We start from the raw sequence: 13,446 nt of genomic DNA, 5'->3' as shown, positions 1-13,446 counted from the left end.
AAAGAGACGAAAAAACAAGAAATGAATACAGCCAAAAAAATGAAATAAACAAAAGCAGCTTTTGCACTGCCTTATCGTTCGGCAGAATCCCGATGAACCTGCGTCAATTTTTATGTCTTCCGTTTCGGCTTGGTTGCCGTTTATAGCGTTATTCATTCCCTTTCGAAGCTTAGCTGCGGCGATTGCGCACCGCATTTATTTTCAGCGGACAGTCTGCATCTAACGCAGTGCCCAGGAGATGAGAATTTCTCATGAAAAGAAACCCCCTCAGGAAAAGCACAAAAAATTTAGCTTGGTACCGTTTGCAATGAGGTCCGTCGGGACAGCAACAATGTGAAATTAGACTTTCATTTGACACCTGGCGTTAAGCGAAAACATTTAATCAGGAAGCGTTCTACGAATTAGCGGAATAGGCGGAGGCATGTTCACCTCGTCCATTCCTAACAGGTGGCAAAAGAAACCGTTTGCGTGTCTGGAGTTTGCAAGCAGATGTTAAGGAGTGAAGTACTATTTGCGCCACGTGTATTTCATTACAAAGCTGTTTTAGCCTTGGTGGGTAAAATCCCAGTAGAGGATAGAAGAGGAGGAAGACAAGAGGTGGCAGTCCCACCGCAGTCGTAGCCGTCGTGCGCGTAGGGCACCTTTATTGCTGCCTTCGATCACACTGTGCCAGAGCGTCGCCATGCCTCAAGACGGGATCGTGTCGCCTGGCATAATGACGCCGCCCGAAGAACCCGCACCGATGGCTTTGGCCGCTCTCCCGGTGGGCGCGGTGCCCGTAGTCCCTACCCTTGTGCACCCAGCGCAGATCGACGACCACGACCACGACGGCGAGGCTGAGGGCGGCCACGGACACCATAAGGCCAAGGCAGAGCCGCTGGTTCGTAATCTCTCTCACAATGTACCTCTCTCACTCGGCACCCACGCGCAGCAACAGATAGCTGCTATTAGACCACGTAATCTAGGGGACAGCGCAATGCATGCAGTACTGACCTACTCAGTCTGGTCCGGGTTAACAGCTTGGCGATGGGGAAGTTTTTATTCAAAGAAGTACCACAGGAACTAACCACGGCCTGCAAAAGTTTAATTGCCCAACTCAACGCAGGCATTCTGAACATCCGCCGGCAAGGGCGTGGGAAGGGACAAAGACACAAACCACACGATAAGTAAAAGCGCAGAGGTGGCTGCACCGAAAATTACCAGGAATTCGGGACAGACTCGCCGTAATGGCTCAATGGTAAGGCGCTCGTCTACCGAGCCGGAGTACCCGGGTTCGAACCTGACCGCGGCGGCCGCGTTTCGATGGAGGCGAAAAGAGGCGCCCGCGTACTGTGCGATGTCAGTGCACGTCAGAGATCCCCACGGGGTCTAAATTATTCCGGAGACCTCCACTACGGCGCCTCTTTCTCTCTTTCTTCTTTCACTCCCCCTCCCTTCCCTTACGGCGTGGTTCAGGTGTCCGCCGATATATGTGAGACAGATACTGCTTCATTTCCTTTCCTCAAAAACCAATTTACCTTTTCGGGACGGCTCTAAGCCAGTGACGCTAAGCTTTGAGGTCCATAGCGCTTCACAGAGGCACACTCCGTAATTATATTTTCTTTCTTAACGTCACTGATGATGTCAAACCCCTATTTTAGAGCGCAGCTCTTTGGCGTCCGTTCTTGGGTTTCGCGTCGTCGTCGGCCTCGTAACCAGCTCCGCCCCAAATGTCACGCTTTTCAATTGGTCGAAATGCTCGTGACGTCACAGTGCGCGAATTTCAAATGGGGCCAATTGTACTTTGGCTAGTAACCATGCAACCAATCAAAGGGATCGTATAGTGATGCTGCAACTAAGTTGGACTGAGTTTAGTTAATTGCTTAATTAATCAATTAGCCTAATTAATATAGGGGAGAATGAAGAGGTCAGAAGAAAAGAAAGACGCGCGCCGCAGCGACAACAGCGTCCGCGGAAGGAGACGCTGCTGAAAAAAACGAAGCCGCGTTCCCTCCACCACCACGCACTTCCCCACTCAGTATGACGTTGCTCGTTTCATATACGTTGTGTCGAACATCCTAGACAGTTCCAACAATTGACAGGTTAATGACAGAACACGATGGATAGAAATACAATAATATAAATATGAAATAGCCTAATTAGCCTTTCTAGTTAGACCGCATAAATCAATAAAACCGAGAACGAAATTGGTCGACTTGGGGAATCGAACCAGGGTCTCCGGAGTGCGATACGAGCACGCTAGCCACTCCGTAATGCCAGCTGAATGGTTTGGAATGAACAAAGGCGCGTCTAGCTAATACGGCGTCTTCGTTCACTCCCATCTTCCCCCTTTCCGTTACGGCGAGGTGCAGGTGTCCACCCAGCTATGCGAGAGAGATACATTTCCTTTCCTCAAAAAATAAATTTACCGTCCAGCAAGGCGTACAGCCGAATTGGCGATGGCGTTCTGTGGACTCCCTGGCATCGTTGCAAGACGCTGTCGCGTTCCACTCTTACAGGCGAAGCTTAACATGTTAACCACACATCAGTAACACACGCAGACAGTCAATGGACGCGTCATTCGCTGGCAGCACTTGATTCATCATTCACAACCACATTCTTAACGTACGCTCCCTTGCCGCACATGCCAAGGACGTACACCACGATCACATTCTGCGCCATTCCTCTGTACTTTGCTTTGCTGAAACCTGGATGGATCCCGAAGAGCCTCTCGAAATCATACATTTCCTATACTGCTGTGGTGCTCGCAGAGACCACAACAGAGCGGCGGGAGTCGCTATCTACTTGCGCACAGGTCTCTCTGCAATACCAGTCGAAATGTTTGGCACGTCACATGAAGTTGGCGAACTGTGCGCCGCAAAGTTGCCCAACGGCTTGCTGGTAGTAGCTGCCTACTTCGCCCCTACCGCACTCACGAAAGACGTGCACTTCCTGCAACTCGCATTAACCGTCCATCGATCCACACCGATGTTAGTAGTGGGGGACTTTAATGTTGACATAAAGACAAACAGCAATTTCCTAACACTTATGCGGGAGAACATCCCGTTCCTCTCGCTCGTAACGCGTCCCACGGCTGTGACAACCTCGCGAGGCACTTGTATAGATCTCGTCTTTGAGAATCAAGCATTGGTGTACCAAGTCGAACATATATCAGTCTATTTCTCCGACCACAAAGCTTCCTTCATGACTGTCAAGAACTGTTAGTGGAGTCTTTGTTAAAGGAATACGTGTTAAAAATAAAAAAAAAATTCTGTGATAGCGCATACATGTGTTGCTCGATTTCTTTGCCTCAATCTATCGAAAAGTTGAAACAGCTTATTTGCTGCGCTCAAATTTCGCATTAGGAAGTAGCGTAATCGTCGGTAAGTTTTTATTTTTCACACGTATTCCTTTAACAAAGACTCCACTAACAGTTCTTGACAGTCATGAAGGAAGCTTTGTGGTCAGAGAAATAGACTGATATATGTTCGACTTGGTACACCAATGCTTGATTCTCAAAGACGAGATCTATACAAGTGCCTCGCGAGGTTGTCACAGCCGTGGGACGCGTTACGAGCGAGAGGAACGGGATGTTCTCCCGCATAAGTGTTAGGAAATTGCTGTTTGTCTTTATGTCAACATTAAAGTCCCCCACTACTAACATCGGTGTGGATCGATGGACGGTTAATGCGAGTTGCAGGAAGTGCACGTCTTTCGTGAGTGCGGTAGGGGCGAAGTAGGCAGCTACTACCAGCAAGCCGTTGGGCAACTTTGCGGCGCACAGTTCGCCAACTTCATGTGACGTGCCAAACATTTCGACTGGTATTGCAGAGAGACCTGTGCGCAAGTAGATAGCGACTCCCGCCGCTCTGTTGTGGTCTCTGCGAGCACCACAGCAGTATAGGAAATGTATGATTTCGAGAGGCTCTTCGGAATCCATCCAGGTTTCAGCAAAGCAAAGTACAGAGGAATGGCGCAGAATGTGATCGTGGTGTACGTCCTTGGCATGTGCGGCAAGGGAACATACGTTAAGAATGTGGTTGTGAATGATGAATCAAGTGCTGCCAGCGAATGACGCGTCCATTGGCTGTCTGCGTGTGTTACTGATGTGTGGTTAACATGTTAAGCTTCGCCTGTAAGAGTGGAACGCGACAGCGTCTTGCAACGCTGCCAGGGAGTCCACAGAACGCCATCGCCAATTCGGCTGTACGCCTTGCTGGACGGTAAATTTATTTTTTGAGGAAAGGAAATGTATCTCTCTCGCATATCTGGGTGGACACCTGCACCTCGCCGTAAGGGAAAGGGGGAAGATGGGAGTGGACGAAGACGCCGTATTAGCTAGACGCGCCTTTGTTCATTCCAAACCATTCAGCTGGCATTACGGAGTGGCTAGCGTGCTCGTATCGCACTCCGGAGACCCTGGTTCGATTCCCCAACTCGACCAATTTCGTTCTCGGTTTTATTGATTTATGCGGTCTAACTAGAAAGGTTAATTAGGCTATTTCATATTTATATTCTTGCATTTCTATCCATCGTGTTCTGTCATTAACCTCTCAATTGTTGGAACTGTCTAGGATGTTCGACACAACGTATATGAAACGAGCAACGTCTTACTGAGTGGGGAAGTGCGTGGTGGTGGAGGGAACGCGGCTTCGTACTTATGTGTTTTTTTTTTCAGCAGCGTCTTTTTCCGCGGACGCTGTTGTCGCTGCGGCGCGCGTCTTTTCTTTTCTTCTGACCTCTTCATTCTCCTATATATTAATTAGGCTAATTGATTAATTAAGCAATTAATTAAACTCAGTCCAACTTAGTTGCAGCATCACTATACGATCCCTTTGATTGGTTGCATGGTTACTAGCCAAAGTACAATTGGCCCCATTTGAAATTCGCGCACTGTGACGTCACGAGCATTTCGACCAATTGAAAAGCGTGACATTGGGGGCGGAGCTGGTTACGAGGCCGACGCCGACGACGACGCGAAACCCAGGAACGGACGCCAAAGAGCTGCGCTCTAAAAAAAAATTCTGTGATAGCGCATACATGTGTTGCTCGATTTCTTTGCCTCAATCTATCGAAAAGGTGAAACAGCTTATTTGCTGCGCTCAAATTTCGCATTAGGAAGTAACGTAATCGTCGGTAATTTTTTGAATGTTAAAATACATGCGCCACGTGGTGGCCGCCAAGGGAAGTGGAAACGAATGTCCACAATTCCTGGTAATGGCTGAGGACAGCCGTGATTAGATAAGTGCCATATACAGAGCATTAACCCACGGTAGCGGTCGGCAGCGAGTCGTGTCGTGGTGAAGGGACTTGCGTCGCAAGCCCCACTGCTCCGTAAAAGTGCACGAAGAGCATAAGGCGCTCTCTCGGGAACGAGCAGGTTTCCGCGTCCACAAACGCGCTGTCCAGGAGCGCACTGTCCACTGTGTAGCCAGCGCTAGGCACTGCAGACGCAAGTTGCCCATGGCTGCTGTCTGCACGCACTGAAGGTAGACAGGCCGAGGTCATACGTTCCCAAAGGTAGCACAGGCTTTAGAGCGAAAAGCTCTACCCCTCCTGTGCTGAGCCTGAAGGTCATCTGGCTCTTAGATTTAACCTCTAACGGGAGGCGCGCCGCATGTGGCTATGGCGTCATGTCACGTGACTCACCGACGCCACAGCTGCGCTTGGCAGTCACGTCCGACGCTGGCTCCTGCTCGCCGCTTCTCCTCGCAAGCTGTGGCATGTGATGTGTCATTCGATTCGCTCTTGCGTTTGGCAGTCACGTCCGCCGCTGCGCCGAGCGCCGCTGTGGACGCTCGCTCTTGCACTAGTGGCACGTGACGCATCACGTGATTCGCTCTGCTTCGTGATAGAGCTCTCGCTCTGTCTATCCTAGGTCAGCTGAGTTGAGCCGCGGTCACTTTTTTTTTTCGGAAAGCAAATTGCGCACTATTGTCTCATTTCTCGGTATACATGTCAACCGCGCCGTAAAGGAAGGAAGAAAGGTGGGAGTAAAAGAAGAAAGAGGTGCCGTAGCGGAGGTCTTGGGAATAATTTCGACCACCTGGAGATCTTTAACGTGCACTGACTATCGCACAGCACACGGGCGTCTTTTGCCCCCCATGCGCAAGCAGTGCGCCACCTACCGCTGCTGCTGTGCTCACATACTGAAGCAAGACTTCAAGTCTGTATGTGGCTCGGCGCGAAATTTGAGTCGCGTGGTACGACGCACTTGGGCAGCAACGCAGTCAACTTAAGAGGCACTGAGGAGAGGGCAGGTTATAGTTGGCATGTGCCGATAAAAAATTACCGCGGGCACTGAAGGAACTCACGAGCGAGCAATACGAAGACCTTGCAGTTCTTTTTAATTGCAATCGTATTTCATTCTTATTGTGTTATATTACTTTATTTATTTATTTATTTATAAATAATAGTTGGTGCGGAACTACCAGTACTGATTATTAGTGTTTAAGGTTTCGCATTTTCCCGCCTTTGATGACGTCATACCGTTCCAAACAATCGCGGGATTTCAAATGAGACGGGATTTGACCGCTGGAAGCAGGGTGCGCATTATTGGTTTGCAGGACACGGCTGAAAGTTGTAGTGCCTGTAATAATTTTCGCAGGGATGTTGTATGGTCCAGAAGCACTGCATATATTTAGTACACTAGCTGATTTATGGATCCCGTCAGCAGGAATACTGATTTGTACAATCACTGAGAAATTTAGGTTCATAAATACAAACTTATCATTGCAGATTCTTTAATAAAAACAGTATATAGATATGCAATACATCAAAACAAAATTTATCTGGCGCACCACAATCATGTTTATTTACTGAAGGAATAGGAGAACAAGCAGAGTCTGAACTCAACAAATTCCGCTTTTTTCTCGGTTTGCAACTTTACCACACGCCGATAAGATAAGATCATAGAAAGGAAACCATGTTTCAGGGCATGCACGCAGTTACTAACCGGTTGTTGTTCCTTCTTTGGCTTTCCATTACAGCTGACATTGATCCAACGTCTCTTCTTCAGTACCGTTTAGTCCTCAAGGTCGGCTTCATAACGGAATGTTTTCGCACCGAGACACGACACGATTGCAGGGAAATAGTGTGGCACATTAAGGTAACAGGAGGAAGAGGGCGGTTCAATCGCTATTGTGAACTACGTCATTGATAGTCGCGGCGTGCGCCTTAGTCGTATTTTTATGTGCGTGAGGAAGCCTATTGCATACCTATTGCTGGCATAATTGCTAAACAAGAGATGATGCCGACCTGTATTAACCTACCCTGGCCAGATGTAACTCCTATTTCTTATCGAGCCATCAAAATCGTTCTGAGAGCAGGAAATGTGTTATTTTTTCACCATAACGTATTTGAACTGGACGACCCATGCTTAAAGTTTTTGTTTATTATTTTTGTGGAACAAAAAACAGCCTATGTTATAAATACTGGAAATCTGTAGCTGTAGTACTGTTAATGTGTTTCTGATCACTTCTGGTATTCTTAAAGGGTCAGTCTACTCACCGAGATGAGTGTATAAATAATGGCATATTCTGGTAGTTGGCACCCTATAAAATCAATAACGAGGGGTCTGCGCCCGGTTTAGGCAGGAATTTATATTTTATTTCGGCGTTAAAAGTCGCGTAAAAAAGCATGGTGGCGACCCCAAACGTTCATTTTGTTCAAGAAAGTGGTAGTCTTTTTTTGTAGAAGCATAAGTGAATATACTACGTACCATTTGTATGCCCCAATGTCAGAGAAACGCACGTTTTGTTCTAGTAAACTGTAGAAGGCGTACCGCTCGCTTTTTCTGTAAATCACATGAATATTTATAGTTACACGTACGCAAAACGCAGGCACATTCCCACTTTTAGTTCAGCGTATGCTAGCAGAGACGCAAAAATAAACTCAGCCTATAGTGGCGCCATCTGGTCGTCAGGACGGGAACCATTGCTGTAAACAAACCGACTCTCCACTTAAGCCTAGAAGCGGCAGAATCGTCACTCTAATTATTAAAATAAAGCAAATTTATCTCTTATATCTTTTCTTATAGGCGAGATGAGACGAAGCGAAAGACAGGCGCCCCATTTATGGCCAGTGAACGCACTGAAAAAGGCAGCAACAACGAGTATTCAGTCCGAAGCGAGAGGTCCGGCTTCGACGGGTGCCGCCATGTTTGTCGCCGCGCGGCGGAAATCCAGATGGTTGCCAGATGAGACTACCATCTCATACAGATGTGTTCCCACATTATTAAATTCTATTTTAAAATGTTCTAGCGCACTCCTTAGCACCACAGCTGGCTAAACGGTAATTTGAGTAAAGAGCTATCGGTTGCCGCAAAGAAAATATGGTCGATAAAATTCAGTAGACTGACCCTTTAATATCTGTACAGCAAAACCTAACCCATATGCTACAGTTCCCTGTCATTCTATAATGTACAGTCTTTGTCAAAAGTAACCAGGCTGCATGGTTTGCTTCTTTTTTTTCGTATAACAGAGTCATCACGGCTTCCCTAAATATCAAAAAGTTCTTTGAAGGAAGAACAGGGCTTCTTCTTACCATGCAGAGATTTAGAGCTTGAGGGCTGGCAAAATAGCTTTAATATACGACTGAGAAGAAAAAGGTGCAGCCTGGTTACTTTTGACAAAGACTGTACATAACGCATGTCAATTTTATTACGGAAGACGATTAATATATATATATATATATGTATATGTATATAGGTTGCGAAAGCATGAAGTGCTTGACTGCTTGCAAGAATATATAGCGAAGTATACGCTTCGTTAAAGCGGTTCCCCCCCCCCCCCCCCCCCCGGGTGTGCTCACCTTGTGGTCCCGCGAATGCCACACAATTTCTCTTTTCTTTTTTCCTTTTTAATTTTACTGTGTAAGCTTACATTTTTTTTACATTCCTTCCAATACTTCTCCTCAACCGGGCGTGGGCGCATTATTGCTGGGTGCGAAGAAAAAGCACTACTTTAAAGGTTTTCTTTTACCTATTTCACTTTTTTTCCCCGAGGTTTCCTTGCTCTTTTCATTTTCACGTTTTCTTTTTTTCTCTTGTCTGCTCTCTCTGTTGGAGGGTCACATTTTTTATTTTTTTATTTTTTTTATTTTTTTATTGCCCTCGCGGCCAGGAGAAAGAACAAGTTTTCGCATTTTTCTACGAAAGTTGTTGAACGGCCACGCACCTGTCACTTTGAGCTGGACACGCCTGTCAATAAGCAAGCCTGTGGTGCTTAACAAAGCAGAGGCCGCATCTGGACGTTGTATTTTCTTACTGAGTACCTCTTCCTCGCACTCTCTCTCTTTTTTCTTTTTTTTTTGTTGTGTGGGTCGCACTGCCTCTAATAATTTTTTAAGCGTATTTTTCTGCTATGTGCTTTGTGTTTCGCACTTACCTGTTCTGTACCCACCCCTATAAAAGGGGAGGCATTAACAATGTAAAATCACTCCTGAAGAAGGTCGGTCTTCCGATCTCAACGTCGAGTCGAATAAATATGTTTCCTTTAACGAAGCGTATACTTGGCTATATATATATATTCAGAATGTTAATTTCAACGAGGCTCGGGATCAGTCCTCGTTCCTGGTTACACAATACACAAGCCTTTCAGAGCAGTACTCGCTGAAAGTGCCATGTTTCTCTGCATTTTTCGTAACGCCGCTGAAAGCTACTCATGGATTCATTTTGAGGGTTTTTACTTTTCAGGCCGATCCCAGCCCATTCCCGCGGGCCATCTTCGCCGTGGCTCTGGTGGTCATCACGCTGTCCGCAGTGGTCAGCTTCTACGCGATGGAAGCCGCCAGGACCTCGAGTTCGGAGAGCCCGGCAACGACCCCCTTCAACGCGTCCATGGGGCAGTACGCGTCTGCTGACGCCACAAACGGCACGAACGCAGCAGGCGAAGACGCCATCGCAAAAGAAACTGAATAGACCACCATCCGTTCAACTCGTCATCAGCGTTGGTGACCTGTATGCCTTGTGAAAAGTGGCTTAAAATTTATGCTCAATAAAACTATGCCGTGGTATGTTTGCAGTATCGGCTGCGACGCTCAAGGTCACTTTAAAGGTCCAGATTACATTCCTCTCAGTCCCTCCGCTGAAATATGGCGCGGCTAGGATGTGTAATATAGTTGTCATATGCGAGCGACACAAAAACTAATGTCCTCTAATGAATATAAGATTATAGACTTATTGGCACTGGCGCCGTACGTGCGATTGCAACCCTCCAAAAGAAGCGAGTCTTCTACTTTGCCCACACCTAGACACCTTGATGTAGTCTCCTTCGCACGCGGAAGGCAGTTTTGTTAAGAGCGTACCTGGAGGTACCTGGAATAGATTGTACCTGGCTACGGGTGCCTGAAGTGGTGCAACAAAAGTTTCATTTTTGAACCAAAAGCTCTACTCCTTCCATGCAGAGCCTGAAGGTCAACTGGCTCTTAGATTTGACCTCTAACGGGTGGCGCGCCTCATATGGCTATGACGTCATGCTATGTGACTCGCCGAAGCCGCAGCTCCGCGCTTGGTAGTCTCGTCCGCCATGGGCTGGCTGCTGCGCGGCCGCTCCGCCATCACGTCACGTGACTAACGTGATGTGTCACGTGATTCGCTCTTTCATTTAGTATTCACGTTCCCCGCGGCGCGGACCGCCGCTCTGGACGCTCACTCTTGCAGTTGTGGCACGTGACGCATCTCGTGATTTGCTTTCGCTAATATAATTCCAGTGCTTGCTTACAGAGCCTTCGCTCTGTACATCCTGGCTGAGCTTAGTTGAGAAGCAGCCACTTTTTGGACATTCATTCCATGCCGATTTAGATTACACACGTTCAGCTGGGAAATGGCGTTTTGATTGTCTTAGACTTTCGCCGTGAGTTGTGAACAGAGGGAGAGAAAAGTTTTGAAGTTATACTGTATCCCATAGGGCTGCTGTGGCAAGCGAATACGAAACTCTAGTACCGACGTAAACTTACGTATCATTTACTATGAGGTGTCGAACTGCTATTACAAGAAAAATTCAAGGGGCACTTTCACTGTCTAATGTGCGTAGAGGCGAAGGCATTTTCCGGACCTCTTTGACTGCCTCTGTGGCACTGGTGACGTCACCACTGGATGACGTCACACATAATAAAGACTAATCATAAATAATTACGAATTACCAATTAATGGCTGATACTGATTAATGACTAACTACTAATTAACTGCTAATTAATGACGCTTAAGCTTTGCCTTCAGTAGTGGAACGCGACAGTGTGTTGTAGCGCTGCCAGGGAGTCCACAGAACTCCGCCACCTATTCAGTGGGGGTGGTGAAAAAACTTCTTTAATACTCAGAGAGAGTTTGGGGATCAGAAGACCACGCTACGTGGTCGGTATCCTTATTCCGGGACACCGCACGACGAGGCCCCATCTCGCACCGCTTTACTGGAGCCCTTTGGGACTCCAGTGTGGAGCAGTTGAGGAGGGCAGTCTTCCATGCCTCTCGGGTAGGGGTGGGGGAAGAGGCAAGGTGAGGATTCTGATTACATGCCCACACCATGTGAAAGATATCGCAGATCTCTCCACAGTGCGGGCAGCGCCCATCTGTGTCCGGATCAAAGCGTTTGGCAATGGCAGGACAGAGAAGAGTTCCTGTCTGCAGGCGCCGCAGAGTTCGCTCCTCCGCCTTACTCAGCCCCTTGGCAGGTGCCGAGTAGAGGCGGTGGTTATCGCAGTAATGCATTAAGATAAACCGCAGAAGCGGTTTATGAGCTTCTGAGCCAGGAGAGGTAGGATGAGGAGTCCAGTGTGTGAGCGCTCGGGCGGCCGCATCAGCGGCCTCATTGTCTCGTAGACTCTGGTGGCCAGGAGCCCAGATTACCGAACGGCGGGAGCCCGTCTTAGAATTTGGGAAGCAAGAGGTGATATTTCCCCTGCAAGATAGTGTTCACAGGCCCGGCGGGAGTCATTGATAACCATTCTCGATTTTGGATCTGTGGCAGCGAGAGCTATTGCGACTTCCTCCGCTCGCGTTGAATTTGGGGCCCGAAAATATAGCCGATCGACATTCAATTACCGGTGGACTACGGCAGCCGTACAGAATCCTGCGGCCGAAGGCCCTGTGATGTCCACGTAGTAGACTCCCTCTTTAGATCCATATTGCCCCTCAAGCGCGCGAACCCGCGCTTGTCGTCTGCCTTCATGTGAAGTCATGTCCATGTTTCGCAGGAACAGAACGACCCAGAACATATGGCGCCACAGCACCATAATGTTCGCTGTCCCCTCCGGTATGCATGTGTGTTGGATGTGTAAGCGGTTTAGCAGGCGGCGACCAGGAGCATTCTGCGAGAGCTGCGTGTATTGGTTCACGAGGTGAGCCTCCCGCAACTCCTTATAGGAGTTTACCACTCCCAATGCCTTCAGTTTGGCGTTGGAGGTAGCCACCGGGAGGTCCAGTGCTCGCTTTGTTGCCTTCCTGATGATGGCGTCAATGCGCTCGTCGTCTTTTTTGGTGGGGCGTAGGTACGGCACTACGTAGAGTATCCGGCTGGTCACGAAGGCATGGGCGAGACGTAGCGCATCCTTGCCCCGCAGACCACGCCGCTTGTTGGAAACGCGGTGGATCATGCGCCCTACCTGTTCACCTATGCGCTTGAGTTTCGCTATAGTAGAGTCCGGCCTAAGTTTGTTATTGATGAACAGACCCAGGATCCGGAGCTCTGCCACTTCTCTGATGGGACCGCCCGACAGAGATATGTGTAGAGACGTGTTGTCCTTGTGGTTTGTCCTGACGTGTAGAAGCTCTGATTTGGCGGGAGCACATTGGAGACCACAGTCGGCAGCATATGCATCGACTATGGACGCGGCCTGCTGAAGGTGATCCTCCATCTCCCCAAGGCTCCCCTCGCTGGTCTAAATTGTAATATCGTCTGCGTAGAGCGCGTGTTTTATGCCCTCTACCTGAGCCAGTTGGTCGGTGAGGTGCGTCATGGCGATATTGACAAGGAGCTGCGATAACACCACCCCTTGTGGAGTACCCCGTGTACCCATAGCGTACGGGCCGTATTCCTCCTCCTCGATCCGGAGGAGCGGCCGATGCGCAGAGAGAAGTCTCTGCCATAGGTGAAGACCTTAGCCCAGCAGTTAGTGGTGTTCAAGTTAAACAGTATGGTACCATATTTAACAATTTCACACGCCCCCTTAAAATTGAAGGCGATAACGGTCATGTCGTTTTGTTGCATGGCTGTGGGTCGTATTATGTCCCTGTGCAGTTGGAGTAGTACATCCTGTGCAGACATGTGCGGGCGGAACCCGAACATAGTGTCTGCAAACAGGCCCTTACCTTCCATGTATGGAGAGAGGCGATCCCGTACCATCGTCTCCATGAGCTTTTCCACACACGAGGTCAATGAGATGGGTCCCAAGTTGTCCGTTGTCACACGATTTACCTGCTTTCGGGATGAAAGTGACAAGCGATGGTTTCAATTCGGGAGGGAGTGGACACCC

General features: G+C 48.4%; 1 protein-coding gene and 1 pseudogene across 1 annotated transcript; one reads left to right on the top strand and one right to left on the bottom strand.

Annotated features, from left to right (window-relative positions):
• Window positions 1-682: 682 nt before the first annotated feature.
• On the top strand, window positions 683-9,898 carry LOC149338951 (uncharacterized). The gene is made up of 2 exons (XM_089550834.1): window positions 683-880; window positions 9,674-9,898. Exons 1-2 carry the CDS (start codon window positions 683-685, stop codon window positions 9,896-9,898), a joined length of 423 nt encoding a protein of 140 aa, XP_089406960.1.
• A 1,386-nt stretch (window positions 9,899-11,284) lies between these two features.
• LOC149338950 (uncharacterized) lies at window positions 11,285-12,828 on the bottom strand (annotated as a pseudogene).
• Window positions 12,829-13,446: the final 618 nt, after the last annotated feature.

This window comes from Amblyomma mixtum, chromosome 6 (genome assembly GCF_055824585.1).
Source record: "Amblyomma mixtum isolate Tamu chromosome 6, ASM5582458v1, whole genome shotgun sequence".
NCBI classification, from domain to species: domain Eukaryota; kingdom Metazoa; phylum Arthropoda; class Arachnida; order Ixodida; family Ixodidae; genus Amblyomma; species Amblyomma mixtum.
This window is presented reverse-complemented; position numbering and strand designations above follow the sequence as displayed.